General features: G+C 39.8%; 1 protein-coding gene across 7 annotated transcripts in view; it reads right to left on the bottom strand.

Annotated features, from left to right (window-relative positions):
* Positions 1 to 21,259, bottom strand: part of WDR7 (WD repeat domain 7) — a 359,618-nt gene that overhangs the window by 326,237 nt on the left and 12,122 nt on the right. For all 7 annotated transcript variants that reach the window (XM_086372456.1, XM_086372458.1, XM_086372454.1 and 4 more), the window contains exons 2-5: positions 10,733 to 10,904; positions 6,506 to 6,612; positions 4,694 to 4,772; positions 567 to 741 (exon numbers count right to left, since the gene is read on the bottom strand). In XM_086372456.1, coding sequence (XP_086228582.1) covers positions 567 to 741; positions 4,694 to 4,772; positions 6,506 to 6,612; positions 10,733 to 10,891 — 520 coding nt within the window. In that variant the 5' untranslated portion in view covers positions 10,892 to 10,904. The remainder of the gene's footprint in view (positions 1 to 566; positions 742 to 4,693; positions 4,773 to 6,505; positions 6,613 to 10,732; positions 10,905 to 21,259) is intronic.

Genomic DNA, 21,259 nt, shown 5'->3' with positions numbered 1-21,259 from the left:
CGAATACACATTCAACGGTCAGTATGACTATCCTTTTCCCAAACAATTTTACTTTTGCTCTCACAACTGGTACTGTCGGTTTCAACAGAAATGGAGAAAACACACTCATGTATGTCGAGCGTTAACTACACATCAAGCGCTCACCAGGAACGGTCATTAGACTGAATTGTGTATAATCCCCTCCCTTTTCATTACCTTCACATAAAATGGAAACACTTCCTACACCTCTTCATAGCAGGTAACCAAACCAGGCCCAAGAGATACACAAACTATGGTTCCTCCCAACACACCTCCAAGGGGTTAAGATCTTCCAATTCAGAAGATTCCTGACATGCTCTAAGACTGCCAAAAACTAGTGATTTATTCCTTGGAATGGAGATAATCTAACACTTTAAATCTCAGTTCAATCAAAGACTCCTTTACAAAGGTAGAGACAGACCATAAATCATGAGAGGCACTATTTCTTAAACTGAAGAATACAATATAAGCAAGTATATTATTTGATACACTATAGAACCCTATAGTAAGCTAACCATAGTGCAGAAGTTCCTAAAGGCCACACTGACCTTGTGTTCGGTGGGATCGAATAATACTCATGGAGCTGATCCAGTCTGGAGAGATCTTTGAGACTAAGGAGTATAATACTTCAAGGCTGGTGGCATCCACCACAAGGATTTCAGGATAATGACCGTGGCATAGAAGCCTTCCTTCTCTCTGACTTCCAACAGAGAACTGGTAGAACTAGAAGGAAAAAAATTGTAAGTGTTCTTTACTTAAGATACTTGATTCACATACATTCACCAAGCTTAGTAGGATGCTCAATTTCCCCAATAATATGTCCAGATATATAGTGCACACTACGATACATACAATACATACATACTATATGGTCCATATTACATGTATTTATGGACACACATGTGCATACATCAAGTTACGCTAATATACGCAAAATATCTAATAAAAATTATTTTCCTAACATCTTATCTTCCCTTTTGAACTACTGTGGAGTAGAATTCATGATAATTCTTCTGTTTCGTCCCCCTATAGCATTCTAAAATAAAATTGTTGAATGAATTAATAAAACATCTGAATAAAATCAGCTTCACAAACAAATCAAAGCAAAAGGGCAGCATGGGTGGGACCCAAAAGTAAGAAAGAGTTTTAGGTGAATGAGAATCAGTGAGTAGAGGTTTGTAATTACTAGTTATAACCAAATAAAGTTTATAAGCAAGGATGATTCTATTCAAACAAAATCAGAAGTAAATTCTGTGTAACGCAAGTGTTATCTTAGACTAGAGTGCAAGACAACCATTATAAACGATTCTTGTAGTGCACATTTACACTTTGTGGAAGAAAAAGAGAGAAAGAACCAATACAGTGATGCAACACATGCTAAGAATAACTCAAAAAGATAAGAAGGGTTTCCAGCAAGCAAAGAGCAGAGAAAGAATGCCTATTAAAATAAGACCATCGACTTATCAAAGGACCCAACTTCCCTTAGCCTCAAAAAATAAATAAGTAAGTTATCTCTTAGTGGAATGATTCCCCTAGAAGATTTTTAGAAGTCTGGGACATCCAGTATCCAGACTATTACTTTCCAAGGGATTGAACCTTATACAAAATCACATGTGTTTAAGCGGGACACCACACACAGGACCGTGCTGTAACCACCCCACAACTGGGGAGGCAAGGAAGAAACCAGATTCAGGCTGCTCCCACACTCATCCGTCCACTGCTCAGAGCTCAGCAGTGGAAGACAAGATTTTCTCAACTATGGAGTCCCCTGTACTGGGAGCACTTCATAAGGACACACATGGAGCACGGAGCACATTAACGAGGCGCCAGGTAGCACCAGAAAACCCCCAGAGAGGGGCCAGCAAAACGCAGACTATCAGAAGGCGGGGACCACTAGACCTCGGGTCGACCCATGACACGCGATCTGGGCTCCCAGGGACTGCCAGGGACGCGCACAGTCACGTGACTGCAGGCAGCCCTGGCCCACGAAAGGGGGGACCAGGTGGATGGGAACGAGGGAGGGATGGATGCGGGGCGCCCCCAACACCAGCCAGGAAACACACACGCACTGCAGTCACTAGAGAGCGCTCTGTCCTGAGGGCAGGGATAGTTTATCGGACCTGCCTGACTGAACGCCTCTCATCTTTGCTTTAAAGTTACACTCCAACCATCTTCCAAACACTAATTTAGCTTCCAAGACACTTTGAGATGGGCAAAAAAACGGTGACTTTAATGGAGAAAAAGGTTCTCCAAGTATTAATGAGGGATGCCCCCAAGAGTTCTTTTAATAACTTGGCACTTCCTTGTGATTTCAGTGTGCCAATGTCATCGAGGTTCACCATTTCTATGTACATAAAAGAACAACCTGCTTCTGGACCTGAGAAGGTGCGTATCACAAAGGAAACAACAGCCACACTAGCAAATCTGCCAAAAAGCACCTTCTCCTTAGGGATGACTGCCAGTCGGGCACAGAAGGCCTGCATACCAGATCTGGCGAAGAGGAAGCACTGAAGACACACTGATCAATTTCTCTTAAACTGTAAACCAAAAGTTTTTAAATCTTAAATTTTATAGCAGTCAATGTATTTACACCCAATGAGTCTGAATGACATTGATATATAATTTTTCAGTTAAATTATCTATAAAGTCAATGAATCTAAATGATATACTACCCCTTTTCTCTTTATAAATTTAATGACTCTTCATATGGTAAAAAAAAAAAAATAATATAGGCCCTTTAAATAAAAAGCGTATGTCCTAGGAATTCCCTGGTGGTCCAGTGGTTAGGACCCCATGCTCTCATTGCCAAGGGCCCAGGTTCAATCCCTGGTCAGGGAACTAACATTCCACAAGCCATGAAAGTGAAATTGAAGTCATGTCCGACTCTTTGTGACCCCATGGACTGCAGCCTACCAGGCTTCTCCGTCCATGGGATTTTCCAGGCAAGAATATTGGTACAAGCCATACAGTGGGGCCAAAAAAATAAAAATCCAAAATGGATCACAGAGCTAAAAGTGAATGGAAAAAAAATAACGTAACAAGCAATTAGAAAAAAAGCTGAACACCTGAAACTAACACAACATTGTAAATCAACCAGGCTTAATAAAAAATGTTTAAAAAGGAAAAAAAAAAAGCATACGCCCTAATAGCATTGAAGAAGCGATTTTTAAAAGGCTCTTCCAGGGCAATAAATAGTCACTAAAGATCTATATCACACTGACCATCTCTAAACATTTTCCATTGCTTTTCTAATTTGTGTTAGTACAGAAGGTTTTCTTTCTCAACAAATTATTTTGTTTGTTTTAAGGGAGGCAGTATGATGTAACGGAAAGAACCGAGTCCCCAGAGTCAGGTAAAGCTGTTCTGAGATCCTAGTGACGGGAATGACTCACTGTGAGACTGGGGCAAGTTATTTAATCACTCTGACTATCAGCCTCCTTACATGTAAAAGGGTATACTTCTATCTGATGCATAAGAATATGGGTGGGGCTAAATGAGACACCACACAAGGGTAGATATATGCTATAAATCTGAGTTCCCTCCTCTCCCTCTCCTTCCCCATTAAGACTATAAATCACATTTTCTATATACACTGCAATTTTCCCAATACTCAACGCAGTAAATGATGAGTAATCTGAAGCACAAAGAATTTGACAATTATGAAAGAATAAGGGGGAATACCAGGAATATGTAACTTCCTTGGTGGCTCAGATAGTAAAGCGTCTGCCTACAATGTGGGAGACCCAGGTTCAATTCCTGGGCCGGGAAGATCCTCTGGAGAAGGAAATGACAATCCACTCCAGTACTCTTGCCTGGAAAATCCCATGGATGCAGGAGCGTGGTAAGCTACAGTCCATGGGGTCACAAACAGTCGGACACAACTGAGTGACTTCACTTTCATCAGGAATGTAGGTGAGAGGCTATAAATTGCTGTAAATTCCTGAGTTAAGTTAGGTATATGAAAAGGTCGCGTCTTTTATAGACCCAAGGCCAACTGCACAAGCAAGGAAAAGGGTATCGTCCAAAAAGTGGATTGTGTGAGACTTCTCTGATGGTCCAGTGGCTAAGAATCTGCCTTCCAAAGCAGGGATCAGAGGTTCAATCCCTGGCCAGGGAACTAAGATCCCCCATGTCTCGGGGCAACTAAGCCTGTAGGCCTCAACCACTGAGCATGCGCACCACGGCAAGAAAAGACCCAGAGCAGCCAAAAAAGGAAAAAAAAAATTTTAATGGATTGTGTCAGTCATGAGTGGAATCACAAAGGCTTTAGCAAGAGAGAATTCCATTATTTAGGATGTAGAACGCTCACCCAACCAATAAGGGGCTCCCGCGTGGGTAACCAAGACACCTAGCCAGAGCAGACGCAGCAGCGACGATGGCTGGCTCACACCTTTCAGCACTCGTCTCCGCTCCTTGGTCTTCCTCCCCCACTACACTGTCTTCTGAAGAAGACGTCAACTGCTGCAATTCTAGTCTTCCTGTCCCATTACCCATTCCCACCCATTTTTCATATAAAAAGAGAGACTTGGTGTTAAAAAAAAAAAACACTTTTTATGGCAAAACCAATACAATATTGTAAAGTTAAATAAAATAAAATTTTAAAAAAAGAAAAAAAAAACACTTTTTAAACTGACCATCAGTGCTGAGTTGGCCAGTTGCAGAAATCAATACCAACCTGTATGCCAGTATGTGTGCAAGCTAATTTTGTAAATTCAATACATCTGCCATCATTCACGTCCCAGAGGCACATCTCCCTATAAAACAAAATAATCGCTGACTTTAAATCTGAGTTTTAAAAGCACGGTTCAACTTTGTCACGGTAGTTTAAAATTAAGCTTCCATTAAAATGGACATATTTCAGAAAAAGCAGCATATAGTCATTATTGCTGTTCACCAAAACTTCTGGCCCTCCCAGCCACCGCCTTAAATTCCCCTCCAGCCTAACCACCCCTGCCCCGATCCACATTCTTTCTGGATACCGGCGAGGGCTGCACTTCCTGGTTCCCTGTTAGCTGGTGGAGTCTCGGCAGCGGTTCTGGCCATAACTGGTAGGAGGCCCTCCAGAACTCTCCTCCTCTACCTCTGTGCCAGAGTGGCTGCTCTCTCACCCTCAAGCTCAGAGTAAGGATAATAATGAAGCAGAGCACAGGCCTAAGTGATAGGTAAAAGGGCAGGTGACAAAAACTAGAACGAAATGTTTAAACCATTCCAATTTTCCATTGATTATCAACGTAGCTAGAAAATTTAGCACTGCAAAACACAAAACTTAAGGTCAACTGATTTCCAAATCTTTGCAAATTAAACACAATATTCCAGTTTTGATTCCACATTTGCTGCAGAAATTTTACTGTAGTTCATGGGGTTGCAAAGAGTCAGACATGACTGAGCAACTGAACTGACTGAGCAAAAGAAAAAAGCTTTATCTCAAACTAAAGAGACAACGTTCAAAATTAGAAATGTCAATATGCCTTGTCCTTTAAAGAAATAAACTGAAGATTTATTTAACAGAGGAGAATATTAATAAAATGCAGTGATCCTGATACTTATTATAAGATGCCTTAGGGGTTCCCTGATAGCTCAGTTGGTAAAGAATCCACCTGCAATGCAGGAGACCTAGGTTCGATCCCTCAGTGGGGAAGATCCCCTGGAAAAGGGAAAGAATACTCCAGTATTCTGGCCTGGAGAATTCCATGGACAGTCCATGGGGTTGCAAAGAGTCGGACACGACCAAACAACTCTCAGTTTCACTTTCCTATATCCCATGTGGTATAAACTTTTCAAAGGAAACTCACTTATTTGTTTAGAATATGCATTCTAATATGAACTTACCTGGTACTGCTTCTCAGCTACACAAGGTTCTTTTCAAATTCATAAATTATAGAGAGTTGAAGGGATAATTTCTTAAATAACTCTCTTCCAGTTCCCTGACTCTCTTCAATAACGTGTTTCATAAATATACAATTTTCTAAACATCCCAAAAGTTTTTATTCCCCCCATTCTAGGCCCTTCACCTGCTGTCCAATGACCTACCTTTCCAAAAGCAAGCTCTGAGACTTAGGAATGGATATAGCTATGTTAGTGTATTAACATACATCGATATAACTGATCACACTTTTGTATGGCTTCATCTTCCAAATTCATGCTAACCTAGCATCACTGAGGTTTCTTAAAACTCTCAAAGTTGTCTGCCAACTCAGTAAAAATGCCATGGGGATTAACGACCATACTTTAACTTTTACGGTATTCTGAGTTTCTCAAAAGCAAGCCAAAGACATAACCATAAATTACAATGAAAGTACTATAAAAATCATTAATAAAGATAAAATTCATTTTGAAAACCATATTTCAAATAGCTTTATGTTGAGACAACTGAGACATTTATTTAAAAGATACCCAAAAAATAAAATAAAATTCCCTACTTACAAATACACTGGTATTATTTGCATTAAAGACTTAAAAGGAAAAAAGCGAATGAGAAAACACTTACCCACTCTCAGATGCGCTCACAATATACTGTTTGTCACTAGACGCACAAGCTTTAGACAAACAGGTGATTGACGCCGTGTGACCAAACAACAGCGCTCGAGGGTTGACCTAGAAATACACAATATGTTTTCTAAAGTAATCATTCTTAGGAATTCTGTTAAATATTCAGTATAAATGTACAGATACAGATTTGAGAAGAACTGCTCAGGACACCAAAAACTAACAGCAGCAGAACAGTGACTCCCACCAATTCAATGCTCACAATCACCCCAGTAGTAATAAAGTCGAAAGTGGAACAGCAAGAGGTGACATTACCTGCCCAACATACAGAGAGGGATGGAGCCAAGGTTTAAAGCAGGGCAGTGTTTAGCACAGAGCTCGAGTGCACAGAGAAATCAGGTTAAGAATGTGAATTAGCATATAAAATAATTTCTCCTCACTTATTTTTAAAAATAATACTTTCCATGATCTGAAAGCACATTTAGAGCCTCTAGACTGACATCCCAAACACAAAAAATAGAGAACAGGTACACTTACCAAGAGCTGGTATCAACGTTAACTATCAGGAACCAATAATGACTGTCACAGACTAATGATTTACTGCCATAGTGCCTTTGAAAGGATGGCTTAATACCCACTATTCTAAAATAGTCTGGCAATCAGCCTCCAAATTCATCTACTTTGTACCAAACATCATGCTATTATTTTAGGTGATATCAGGGCTTTAAGTAATTTCAGGATATATTTCTTAACATTTTATACATATACAAATAATATTTATAACATATGTACCAGATATAAAAAACATCTAACCACATAGTCAATACCCAGCTTAAGAAAAGAGAATGATTAATACCTTTCATGTTATCAGTTTTGGAATCAAAATCACCTTAGTCATATTTTGCATAATTATAATTGAAAGAAAAATACTATCATTGTTTATGGTTAGAATAGGCCTAGAATGTTTTCTCATACAACCAATCCCATTTCCAAACAGAGATTCCATATTCCTCCACTGGAAAAAAAAATGCTTTTGGTCAATTCTTTAATTTTTCCCAAGAAAATCAAATTTACCAATGGTTAGTTTTATTTTCAATGTACATGGCTTTGCTAGAAAATTCCATTTTCAGTCATAATAAAGTAGCTAAAATTGACTGTACTCTCACCAAAACCTAGAAAGATGAACAAAAATAAATGAATGAAAAAAAGCACATAATCATCTCATAGGGCAATAAAAGCATTTGACAAAATTCAATATCCTTTCCTGATTAAAAACTCTCAACAAATTGGGTGTAGAAGGAATGTATCCTAACATAATAAAGGCCATATGGAACAAGCCCATGTAGAAAACACTAAAAGCTTTTCTCCAAGATCAAGAACAAGACAAGGATGATTACTCTTGACATTTCAACATAATATAGGAGGTCTTAGCCAGAGTAGTTCGGAGAAGGCAATGGTACCCCACTCTAGTACTCTTGCCTGGAAAATCCCATGGACAGAAGAACCTGGTGGGCTGCAGTCCGTGGGGTCGCTACGAGTTGGACACGACTGAGCGACTTCACTTTCACTTTTCACTTGCATGCATTGGAGAAGGAAATGGCAACCCACTCCAGTGTTCTTGCCTGGAGAAACCCAGGGACAGGGGAGCCTGGTGGGCTGCCGTCTATGGGGTAGCACAGAGTCGGACACGACTGAAGCGACTTAGCAGCAGCAGCAGCCAGAGCAATTGAGCATCAAATAAAAAATAAAGCAACCAAGTTAAAAAGGAAGAAGTAATGTTTTCTCTGCAGATGACATGATCTTATATGTACAAAATCCTAATGACTCAACCAAAAGACTGTTAAAACTAATGAAGAAATTAAGTAAAGTTGCAGGATATAAAATAAACATCCAAAAAGCTGTTGTTTCTATAACAACAAGTTATCAGACCGAGAAATCAAGCAATCCCACTTACAGTGGCATCAAAAAGAATAAATTACTTAGAAATAAACTTAACCAAGGAGGTGAAACACCTGTATTCCAAAAATTGTAAGACACTAATGAAAGAAATGGTAAACTAAATAAGTGGAAAGATACCCCACATTCTTGGGTTGGAAGAATTAATGTTGTTAAAAGGTCCATACTACTCAAAGCAATCTGCAGAGTCAATGCAATCCTATCAGAATTCCAATGGTGTTTTTCACAGAAATAGAAAAAACCTTGATGAAATTTGTGTAGAACCATAAAAGACACCAAATGGCCAAAGCAATTTTGAGAAAAAGCAAACTTGGAGGCTTCATATAATGAGTACCAACATAATTACAGGAAAAGTAAAAATGTGGTGAAAGTGAAAGTGAAGTCGCTCAGCCATGTCCGACTCTGTGCGACCCCATAGATGGCAGCCCACCAGGCTCCCCCGTCCCTGGGATTCTCCAGGCAAGAACACTGGAGTGGGTTGCCATTTCCTTCTCCAATGCATGAAAGTGGAAAGTGAAAGTGAAGTCACTCAGTCGTGTCTGACTCTTAGCGACCCCATGGACTGCAGCCTACCAGGCTCCTCCGTCCATGGGATTTTCCAGGCAAGAGTACTGGATGGGGTGCCATTGCCTTCTCCGAAAAATGTGGTATACTGTTATATTTATACCTTTCTATTTTTATTTCACCATATTCCATAAAAATTTGTCACAGTTATTAATAAACATTTCAGATATAACTAGTACAGAGATATATAAGATAATCTGTTCAACTGATTAAAAAAAAAAATCCATCCTCAAAGACCACAGTTCAAAAGTGACAGTTATCAAGTTGTCAGTGGCAAGGAGTGATGTTTAGGATTAAAAGATGTGATGAGACAGTTCTTAAGACTAAACACCAGCACTAACGTTCCAGTCTGGGACCCTGAGGCCACTAGTTCTACAGTCAGACATCATTCCACACTCCTTTCTTTTTTCTTTTAGTTTTTTTTTTTCTTTTCTATTATCTGAGATGCTATAATTATTCATTAAATAAATCCTTACTATGTACAAGCACTGTGATAACTGCTTAATATAACTTCCCTCACAGAATCCTTACCGAAACCTTGTGTGTGACCCTATTTTAAACATGATGAGATGCAGGCATGAGACAGGTAAGCAAACTGCCCAAAGGCACACAGCTAGACACCAGAGTAGCCAAGATTCAAGCCAACTTCATTTGCCTGCAATGCTGAGCTTTTACCATGATGTTTCACTTCTTTCATTATTGCCATATATTATAAAATTTCCTGCAATTATAGTTTTATTCTCCAAAATGATACCTCTACAGGTAGTGGAAGCAATAAAACTTTGTATATGGGAGATAATGCCTATATTAACAAGTTTCCCTCCTTTACTCTTATCTCCATCTCTCTACGTACTCACGAAATACTACTTCTGCAATTTCTCTCTGAAATTTTATTTTTTATTTTTTGCCACACCACATAGTATGTGGTATCTCAGTTCCCCGACTGGGGATTGAACCCGAGCCCCCTGCAGCGGAAGCACAGGTGCTTAACCACGGAACTACCCAGGTGGTTGAGACGATGAACATGTTCTAAAGCTGGCTGTGGTAATAGCTGCACAACTCTGAGAACAGAGTAAAAATCATTAAACTGTACACTTTGAAGGGTGTATTGTATGATGTAAATTTTATCTCAATAAAGCTTTTAAAAAGTTTTTTACTTATAAAAGCAACTTGTTTGCCTCTACATTCCATGACAACTACCACCCCATCTTCTCTGTTACTCCTTATAGAAAAATTCCTGGGGGGGGTTGTCCAAGATTGGAGGTTAAAATATGGAAAAAGGGCGTCTGTGCACAGAGAGCACCCAGGAGCAGAGCACACAGCAGTAAAGAATGGCAAAAACACACACCCTGATTTTTGTACATTTTTACAAAGGTTTTCTCTCTTCAAGACACTGATCTTAGAAGGCTCAAAATTGTTTTTTTAGTATCTTTTTGGAAACTTCCTTCAATATGGTTAGAAATTTTCTGAAAAAATCTTAAATGTAACATAGTAAGCCAGGTAGGATAGCTATTATAATTGGGAATCAAGCCAAAAACCAGCAGAACTCAACTCTGCTGAGTAATCTTGATAATCATTCTGAACACCAATTTTAGTCAAAATGTATCTCATAGAAAATACAGAGGTAAAATTATTCTGGAACTGTGTTATTTTTTTCTTAAGTAGCTTTTTGCATGCAAAAAGTGCGATCGGCATTTCAAACACTCACGTCCAAGTCTACGGAAAGGTCCCAGAGGCATATCTGCCCGTCGTGGCAGCCGGTCACGACCGTGGCCCCGTCGTCCGTCAGCAGCACGGCGGAGATGCAGTGCGTCGGGGCTCTGCGGCCCCACAGGACAATGGGCAGCACGAGGCTGTTTCCTGCCATCCTGCTGGCAAACCTGGGGATGCGGTGAGAGCAATGTTAAACGCTACAGTATTTCCCTCTAAAACACATCACACACATTTACTTTGAAGCCCACTTGAACTTCCTTAGTGCCCAAAACTCCCCTAAACATCATGCATGCATGCTAAGCAGCTTCAGTCGTGTCTGACTCTTTGCAACCCCGTGGACTGTAGCCTGCCCAGCTCCTCTGTCCATGGGATTCTCCAGCCAAGAGTACTGGAGCGGGTTGCCATTGCCTTCTCCAGGGGAGCTTCTTGACCCAGGGATAGAACCCAGGTCTCTTGCAGGCAGATTCTTTACTGTCTGAGCCACCAGGGAAGTTTCATGCTATTAGCTGAAATATATTCTAATCCATTAGCACAGGTTACCTTGTCACTGTGCTTCCTGTAAACTAGTCACTCTCAGATTCCTCCTCTCAGACTGGCCTGTGGGAGCTCACAGTCGGTCTGGGCTGACAGAACCTGAGTCCAGGGGCTGCTCTGCTGGCTAGCCGGGGAGCCTGGGCCCCCGCCATCAGCCATCTGCCTGCCCCCCTCACTGCTTTTCCTGTGGGGATAACAGTGCCTCACAGACCCTCAGAAGAGCCCTGCCAGCTGGGCTGATCTAATGGCCCCGAGGGCCAGGCAATGATTGGTTTGATTGTTTTTATTTATTTATTATTTGCGGACGCACTGGGTCTTTCATTGCATGCGAGTTTTCTCTCGTTGGGGCTTCCCTGATAGCTCAGCTAGTAAAGAATCTACCTGCAATGCAGGAGACCGGGGTTCCATCCCTGGGTTGGGAAGATCCCCTGGAGAAGGGAAAGGCTACCCACTGCAGTATTCTGGCCTGGAGAATCCCATGGACTGTATAGTCCATGGGGTCGCAAAGGGTCGGACATGACTGAGCAACTTTCACTTTCAGTTTCTCTACATGTAGCTGGGGAGCTCCACAGCACAGGTTGATCAGCTGTGTCACACAGGCTTAGCTGACCCACTGTGTAGGGAACCTTTCCAGACTAAGGATCAAGCCTGTGTGGGGAACTGACAAGCACTAGACCATCGGGGAACCCCATGATTGACTTGATTTTTAAGTGGCAACAAAAGATATGTGTATAATCTAGACACTGTAGAATCTAAAACTGTCTTAGGAACTTTTCAGAAACACTTCAAGGAATAGCCATTTTCTATGAAAGAAACTAGTTTAATACCTATGGTTTCATTGCTGGTTGCTTTTAGCAAAAGTCTTTTCTTTAATCCACTACTTATACTCTTTAAACAAATAAAAACTAAAACAAAAATCCACTCCCTGGAAAGATAATGAGGCAAGTAAAAAATTATGAATGACATTTACCAAATACAATCTATTAATACTGCATCTTTTATTTTTTGTTTGAATTAATGGGTTTCGTGCTATAGTGTTGGAGAAGAAATCAAACCAGTCAACCCTAAAGGAAATCAATTCTGAATATGCATTAGAAGGACTGATGCTGAAACTCAAACTCCAATACTTTGGCCTCCTGATGTGAAAAGTCAACTCATTAGAAAAGACCCTGATGCTGGGAAAGATTGAAGGCAGGAAGAGAAGGGGACGACAGAGGATGAGATGGTGGGATTGCATCACTGACTCAACGGACGTTAGTTTGAGCAAACTCCAGGAGACGGTGAAGGACAAGGAAGCCTGACATGCTGCAGTCCATGGAGTCACAAAGAGTCGGACACAACTTAGCAACTCAATAACAAAATGGCTTTCATCAATTTGTTTCTCCCCAAACTTCATTTGTTTGCTACAACAAGTAAAAGGGACGCATTTGAGGGGAAAATCCCAACTTCCTTTCTTATTTATAAAATCCTTTATGTACCATGTTCAGCAGTTTATAGACTACCATGACATTAACAATTATTTCCATATTCCTATTAACATTAGTAAATGAAACAAAGCACTGAGCCAGTTTTAACAAATTGCGTACAGCACGCTACTGGCTGAATAACATTTCCACCAGTGACTTTCTCAAAAAGGGAATCTGGAAGGAGTTCACTTCTCCATGGTGACAACATTCATTTTTAAGATGTATCACCGAAGATTTGTCTCAACTAAATAAGCTCAGAGCAACTAGCACAAAGTGCTGAGATCAAGAAAGAACGCCGGGGACTCCTGGCAACCCATCGTCAGGCCCTCACACTTCCACTCCAGGGGACAGAGGTTCAGACCACAGCTGGGGAACCCAGATCCCACACGCCATGTGATGCGGCCAAAAAGTGAAAAGAAAGAAAGAACACCATTTCTCTCGATAGGTGAGGACTCCTATTCAATGCATCTGCCTAGCTTGAAGAGAACGCAAATACACAGATTCAGGACTAAGGAACATGTGTGCGACAGGGAGCTGTATCTGTTCTGGTACGACAGGAAGGAACGTTCTGGTATTCAAGTGACAAGGAGCTCAAGGAAACCTGGAAGAAGAATGCATTTCACAGCCCTTAAAATAAGTGAAAACAATTGCCTGTAACATGACAAAGATATTACTGTATGCTTTCCTAGTACATCATCTTATGTGCTACAATAACTGTTCATCCAAGGAATTAGGCAAGATCTGTCCAATCAACTTGGGAGAGAGGGGGAACCAGAATTCAAAATTCACTGTTGTATTTCCAAGGACATGAGATTGAATAAACTAACCTGTCTTGACCCCCAGATATATACACCCTGCCAAATGACCTTAAATTATATACAATCCTGGATCTAAACAGAAAGTGCCTACTGGGTGAAATATTTAAAAGTTGAAAAGTCATAAAAGAATACCTGAAATAAAGCTGTAGTGAGAGGTCACAATCACTAACTGATACTGATCTGTCTTACTGCTCGGATTAGGGTGGTCCCAGCAACATACAGAAGAAACAGAAATAATTTCCACACAAATACTAATCAATCAAAGGCCCCTGGTGTCAGACTGGAAGGTGGTATTAGAAGAAACAGGAGAATAAGAGTCCAGATCTTATCTAGAGTTGGGGGGGGCGGGGGGGCGGTGGGGGGGCAGGGGGGGATGGTGAGGGGAATGACAGAAAGTCTTATTTATAGGCTTCAAGTGGAGAAAGAGATTTGTGTTCCTGAGTCTCACAAAACTAATACAATTATGTAAAGTTTAAAAATAAAATAAAATTAGAAAAAATAAAAATAAAAAAAATAAAAACCAAAAAAAAAAAAAAGAACAGACTTGATAGAAAAGCCTCCTAGATAAGAAGGTATTAAATCAGAGCTGGAGGCAGACTGTAGGGAAATGGGTTTTGAGAACATTCAAAAGTTGGAGGCAGAGAAAACTGTCAAGTTACATTTGGGTATTGGCTCTGCCGTCTCTCCTCAGACAAGGAGACAGCCTTGCTAAGATGCTATGTGTCAGGAGAGCTCAAGGATATTTTTTAAATAGGGGAGCTCATCCTTTATAAAAAGTCCTCCAACTCTAGACTAGACTCTCAGTTAGCTAGGAAAAACAAACTTCCTACTTGTATAAGGTCATGGTGTTTTGAGTTACACATAAACATATGATCTTTCTCATTGCATACTCAAATACACTGCATCTTCAGAGTGTGTAAGAATAAAACCCATGGCATAAAGGAAGAGGTAAGAAGAATGACAAGAAATTACTGTGAGGAAAGGAGGGGGACTTTGTTGGGGGTGAGAGAGAACAGGGAGACAAATAACCACCATCACCCTGTGACTGGGGGCCAGGCCCCTTCACACACTGGCAGAAGGTAAGGAAAATTCATCACTAGTCAGCCAACATGTGAAAGATGAATGTGACTTAGCTGGCTTGGGGTGGGACATGGCAAAATGTCTATATATTTAATTTTTATACAAGCCCAATCTATAAAAGTTAGTCCTGCCTAACTTCTAAGAGAATTCAAGGAATTTATACCCCCACAAAACCCAGTGATATTTCCTTCTAGCTCTAAAATGTGTTAGCTCTTATAGTCAAGATTCCTTTAGACAGCCTGCTGCTGCTGCTACGTCACTTCACTCGTGTCCGACTCTGTGCAACCCCATAGATAGCCTAGGTCCTCTTAATTTCTCTACACATTTTAAAATTAGATTGTAAATTTCTGCAGAAAAGCTTGCTGAGATTATAACTGGCGCTGCATCAAATTCATATAGCAATTTGGGGAGCACCGACTCTGCTAATGTTGATTAAATATGATTGGTGCAAGGGACTTCCCTGGGGGTCCACTGGTTAAGACTCCGTGCCTCCAATGCAGGGAGCACAGGTTCGATCCCTGGTCAGGGAACTAAGACTCCACATTCCCAAACAAAATTAATCTTCTTAAAAAAGAGGAAATCAAATAATTTTGTGGCTATTTCCTGCAAGATTCTTAATTCATTCTATGACTTTTCTAAGAGAATAACACTTTTCTTCTGGAAAACATAAAGTTATTCTCTCCTTAAAAACGCAAACATCTACTCACCAGCAAGAAGGAAGAAATAATGTGAGGTACATATAATTAGATGCCATAAATTCAAAACTGGACAAGTACCTAATAATGTACGAACACATTTTTAATCTTGCAAAACTATATGTATTCTGACTTTACTAGGTATATTAACATGTTCTCCATTGAAACAAATTACTCCTTAAAATTATTTTAAGGAAAATTAATTTTCCTTAAAAGTTTACAATTCCCTTTAGCAAATACAACAAACACATTCATTCATGACAACTGAAAGACTACAAGATTCTAACATGAATTTTTGAATCAGAGAAAAGATACATTACTTTCAGAACTTGTTTTGACCTAAATGTATTTCAATGCATTTAGAATTAGCATATGAAAGAATACTTCAAAACCTATAAATCTGGTTACAGTGTAATAATTAGGCAGCAGAAATTTCTTGAACATCTACTAAGAAAAAAAAAATCTTCATTATAAGTAAATATGTTCTATAATTCAATCACTGGTATTTATTTAATAACCTGGACCTGTTTTAGAGACTAATTCATTTACTCAAAACTAAGATAACAGCTTGTGTCTTCCATGGTACTTGCCAGCTATAACCAAACCAATCGATGTCCAGTGAATTACCTAAAATTCAATGTAATCTTCAATCATTACGCCACAGATATGTGGGCTTTCAACACATTTTTCTTTCTCTCTTCAATTTTCTTTTTGTATAATAAAGTCTTCTGGATCTATTTGGCTCTATACGTCATGTGAGTACATGACTTAGATACATCAAAAGCAAGAAAGAACAGGATGAGAAATGTTTAGTTCATTATATGACCAAATGATGTGAACATTCTTAATACAAAGAAATATGTATCTCAGTCCAGAAAAAATGTAAATCTCTCAAAACATTTTTTCCCAGCATCTTAAAAATCCAATAAAATAAAAGTGAAAGTAGAAAAGCCACCACAAGTACTGGACGAAATAACGTGAACTGAAGGACAGCATGGCTCATGAGGACAGACCAGTCAAGCATCTCTGAGAGGGACTGACTGAGACGACCACGGAGTCCGTACCAAGTAAACCTGGTCCTGAGGGACTGATCAGAATAAAAAGCGGGCAAACGAGGCAGGAGCTAACTATTCAGTTTGGCAAGACACAGGAATCTAAGTCTGAAGTTTTTGATTAAATGGCAATGTAAATGCAGAGCATGCAGTTTTCCGGCCATCATCATTCAACTGCTCTCTTTATTGGCAACATCACCTGCTGCATGAAGAGAACTGAGTATCAAACTGAGACACAGAGGAAATTTGTATCAAATCTAACTTAAAATCATATTTAGATATTGGCTATTAAATATAATCTTTTTCCTGAAAAAGCTTTAGAGTGAAATAATGGGAGTCCTAGATTCTATCCCTCATCTTGCCACGAACCATGCAGTCTTTGATGACAGCATCTCACTTCTGAGGATTAGCTTTCTCATCAAGAGTATTCATACAATGCATTTTGAATCATCTTTAAGTTAAAAAAAAAAAAAAATCAAATCATCAAGAGCAGGGGTCTGAGAGATAAAAATCAAGTCATCTCTTTTGCCTACCTAAATTTCATATATTTTTCTGTTTTACCTGATTGCACCTATTTCTCAGTTCTAAACAGAAATAAAACTGTACTGCAGTCAACAACAGCAACAAAAATAACAACTGAAAGAACAATGAACTTACGCTCAGAAAAACTATATTCAAATCCTGACTCTTCTATGCAATCTTGAAAAAGTTACCACTCTAGGCTAGGTCTCAGCTTCCCCATCTGTAAAAGATGGACAATAATATCCTCCTTTCAAAAAGTTGTCAGGGAACACAGACCACATCTTGAAATTTCACTTGAAGAGGTTTTATTCTCAGGTTCTGCAGGCTGCAATCCCCTTGGTGGACCTCTCTTCCCTTAATTTAAATAGGCAGGGACTCCCCTGGTAGACTCCAGACTTCCACAACAGGTGGGGCAGAGGTTCAATCCCTGGTCAGGGAACTAAGACCCTGAATGCCATAAATAAGTAAAAATTAACTTTTTAAAATTTAAACATAAATAAATAGGTACAGAATAGCTTAGGTGCTTACATTTTCCAACTTCAAAGTTGATAGGAAAGAAAATTAAACTGTTTTGCATTTTTATTAAAATCTGCCATAAAAAGGAAAGACTACAAGGTTGTGTCTAAACATAACTCCTAGTGCTAGACTCCGTTAGGTCCATCAGTAGCTCTCTCAAAATCACACCACAAACTGATCTCAGAGCTCAGAGGCACACAAAGACCTGATTCCTAAGGAAATAAATGCCCTCCTGTATTCTATGCTGTCTTCATTTATCATAAAATTTCATTTATCAGAAAACTTCATTCTCCAATCAATCTGATGAATCTAGACTTTACAAAAACACATTACTCAAAGGTAAGCAGAACTGTAGTATTTATGGATAAAATGACCTGATGTATGGACCCGGGGTCTCCTGCATTGCAGGCAGGTTCTTTACCAGCTGAGCTATCAGGGAAGCGCAATTTGGAGATAAACAGTAAAGCCCAGTCCCCCTCACATCAATTCAGGATAGTTTGGAGGGGTCGTTCCATCTTCTTTCTACCCTCCAGGGTCACCTGAGATTCTGTTGGGACTCATTACAGCTCAACTCCTCCCTCTGACCAAACCTGCTTCCTTTCCCCAGGAAACTTCAACCATAAAAATAAGTGTTGAAGCTATTTTTAGTACAAGAGTCCTCACCATATTGTTCTTACTATTAATAGTTTTACATATTTGAAAATTTCTCTAATTGTTCATGGGTTCATAGAAAGAACTTTAGTGTCCATTAGTCGGGGGTTAAACAAATTTATTAGCGAGTCTTACAATAGAACACTGATGCATGATATAAAGACTAATCTCCAAAATATATAGTAAGAGGAAAAGGTGCGGTACTGTATATGAAATACACTCCTGTCTGGGGTTCTAAAAGAGGGGCTATATACATATACACACACACACACATCTATACATATACACATACAAATATTTACAATAATTCTGTAATGATACCAATTTAAAAAAATAGTAATGATAAGTATACCTCTAAAAAGGAAGAGAAATAAGAGGCTGGACTGAGTGGGAATCCTGATTCTCAAGATAAACCCTTTGGTCTTAAGGGTTATTCCCCCCTACCTTTGGGTATTTCACTGTATTCCAAAAGACAGTTTAATAAATAAAATGGCCCACGGATTTCCCTGGTAGTCCAGTGGTTAGGACTCCACGTTTCCACTGCAGGGGACACGGGTTCGATCCCTGGTCCGGGAACCAAGATCCCACAAGCCATGTGCTGTGTGTGTGCTTAGTCACATAGTCGTGTCCGACTCTTACAACCCCATAGACTGTAGCCTGCCAGGCTCCTCTGACCATGGAATTCTTCGGGCAAAAATACTGGAGTGGGTTTCCATTTCCTTCTCCACCACAAGCCGTGAGGTGGAGCCAAAAGAATAAATAAATAAAATAAAACATATGGCCTTGATTCACCAAGTTCTTTAAGATGCCCATACACACACAAACATGAGTTTTCAGAAACATTTAACTATAATAAACATTTGACTTTAGCCTATAACCCGTTCCAGTACTAGTTCTTCTCTGCTATGAGGGACCTGTTCCAAAACCCATGATTCACGACTCCTGCAATCATGTTTTCACAATATTTTCTATACACTGGTGCAGAACACTCACCGCTGTGTGTAATTATTTGTTTATAAATGCACCCATTCCACTAAAAGCTGTGCCCTTCTAGAGTAAAACCAGATCATTCAAGTAAGTCCACCATCTTTGTGATTCAATCACTATCAAGCAAACTGCATTCCACTAGGATATGAGGTGGTTTACCAGCACCCAGAATAGTTATAGACTCTTACTAGTGACTCCCTGGTAGCTCAGTTGGTAAAGAATCTGCCTGCAGTGCAGGAGACCCAGGTTCAGGAAGACCCCTGGACAAGGAAATGGCAAACCACTCTAGTATTTTTGCCTGCAAAACTCCATGGACAGAGGAGTCTGGCAGACAACAGTCCATGAGATCGCAAGAGTCAGACACGACTTAGCAACTAAACCACCACTACTACTGCTGACCAACTGGGGCTTCCCTGGTGGCTCAGATAGTAAAGTATTTGCCTGCAGTGGGAGACCCAGGTTCAATCCCTGAGTCAGGAAGATGCCCTGGAGAAGGGAATGGCTACCCACTCCATCTTGCCTGGACAGTTCCATGGATAGAGGAGTATGTATTTGTTGAATGATACGTATTTACTTGTTGAATGAATACATATTTATTGAATGAACAGAGAATCACAATAACTAGCATTTATTATTAAGCTTTCACTGTGTGCCAAGCAAGCTATTTCTGAGGAAGAAACATCTCATCTTTTTAGATTTAGAAGATTTAAATCTAAATCAGCAAAAAATTAAATTAGAAGAAAATTTAAATTAGATTTAAATTCTTCCCGGACTCTTTGAAGGATCTTACTCTCTTAATTTGGAGAAGGAAATGGCAACCCACTCCAGTATTCTTGCCTGGAAAAACCCCATGGAAGGAGGAGCCTGGTAGACTACAGACCATGGGGTCCAAAGAGTCGGACACGACTGAGCAACTTCACTTCACTCCCTTAATTACCCTCTCACTGACTACCATTTTATCTGTCTGTCAATTAAATTAGCCTTTGTCCTTCAAACATGTTCTAATCTCACTTTTGACCAAAATACCTTCACTTGTTACCGCCCCCTGCATGTAAATCTGGCAATCTCTCTCTCCCTCCCTCTCACATTCATTCTTTCTCCCATTTTCTCTCTCTTTCTCTCATTGTTAGGACAATCAACACTTTGAACCCCCCTGGCCTTTAATGCAGTGTTTCCATTTCCTTACTACCAACTGCCTCATGTAGTATAGATTGTATCTTCAAACAGACTTAAGATCTCCCGCTACACAGAGGTCAACATTTTTGATATGATCCTCCACGGAAGAACCCTCCAGTACTGCAGAGAGAAGCAAGGTCCCAGAAGAGAAGTGAGGAAACAGGACACTTTGACATCCTTAGACTACTGTGGATTCCTACTTTCCTAACCATCTTACTCAGTCCTTACGTGATATTCAGTCTCCTATAGCTACTCGCTTGACACAGCTGATCACTTGCTAATCCTCGACTCTGCTCTCTCGGGTTTCCAGTACAGTGTACTCTCCGGTTATCTTTTTCCTATTTCTTCAGCTTTCTCCTGCTTAGCTCTGTAAAGGCCTAACAAAGCCTACGAAAAATTCAAGGCAAAGGGGAAAAATCTTTCATCCCTCTTTTTCACTAGATTTGGAGGGTTTTTTTCTTTTCCTTTCACTCAATGGTTTGTAGGATCTCAGTTCCTCATCAGGGATTGAACCCAGGCCATGGCAATGAAAGCCTGGAATCCTAATGATGAAGCCACCAGGGAACTCCCAAAGGAATATTTATAAATTTGACTGTTCTTTTAATAAAAGGCTTAAGATGAAATCTACTTTCCCCCTTGTGATTCTCCCCAATTTTTTATTATAAAAAATGTTAAATATACAAAAAGTTCAAAAATAGTATAAAGATGACTCAATAAATAAATATTATTTACTAATATTAGCAAATAAACTATCAAGTTTGACACACTGCACTTGACTGTGATGCCTCCTTGCTCTTTAGTTCTAGAACAAGTCTCACTCATTTTTCATACTGACTTTCATGCTTCATTCTAACTTTAAAAAACAAAACCAACTGCTTGAAAAATGTTCCACATTTCAGATCTGTCTAATTGTATTTATGATGTCATTTATCATGCATTCATCTGTCTCCTACTTTTCTTATAAACTGGAAGTCAGATCTAAAGGCATCAGCAGGCTCCTTCATACTGTATCAGTACGTATCAGT

The sequence above is a fragment of the Bos grunniens genome, chromosome 24 (assembly GCF_055505025.1).
Source record: "Bos grunniens cultivar Pamir isolate PY7600 chromosome 24, Bosgru_T2T1.0, whole genome shotgun sequence".
In the NCBI taxonomy this organism is placed as follows: domain Eukaryota; kingdom Metazoa; phylum Chordata; class Mammalia; order Artiodactyla; family Bovidae; genus Bos; species Bos grunniens.
The sequence above is the reverse complement of the archived record's forward strand: the minus strand, read 5'-3'. Positions and strand labels throughout refer to the sequence as shown.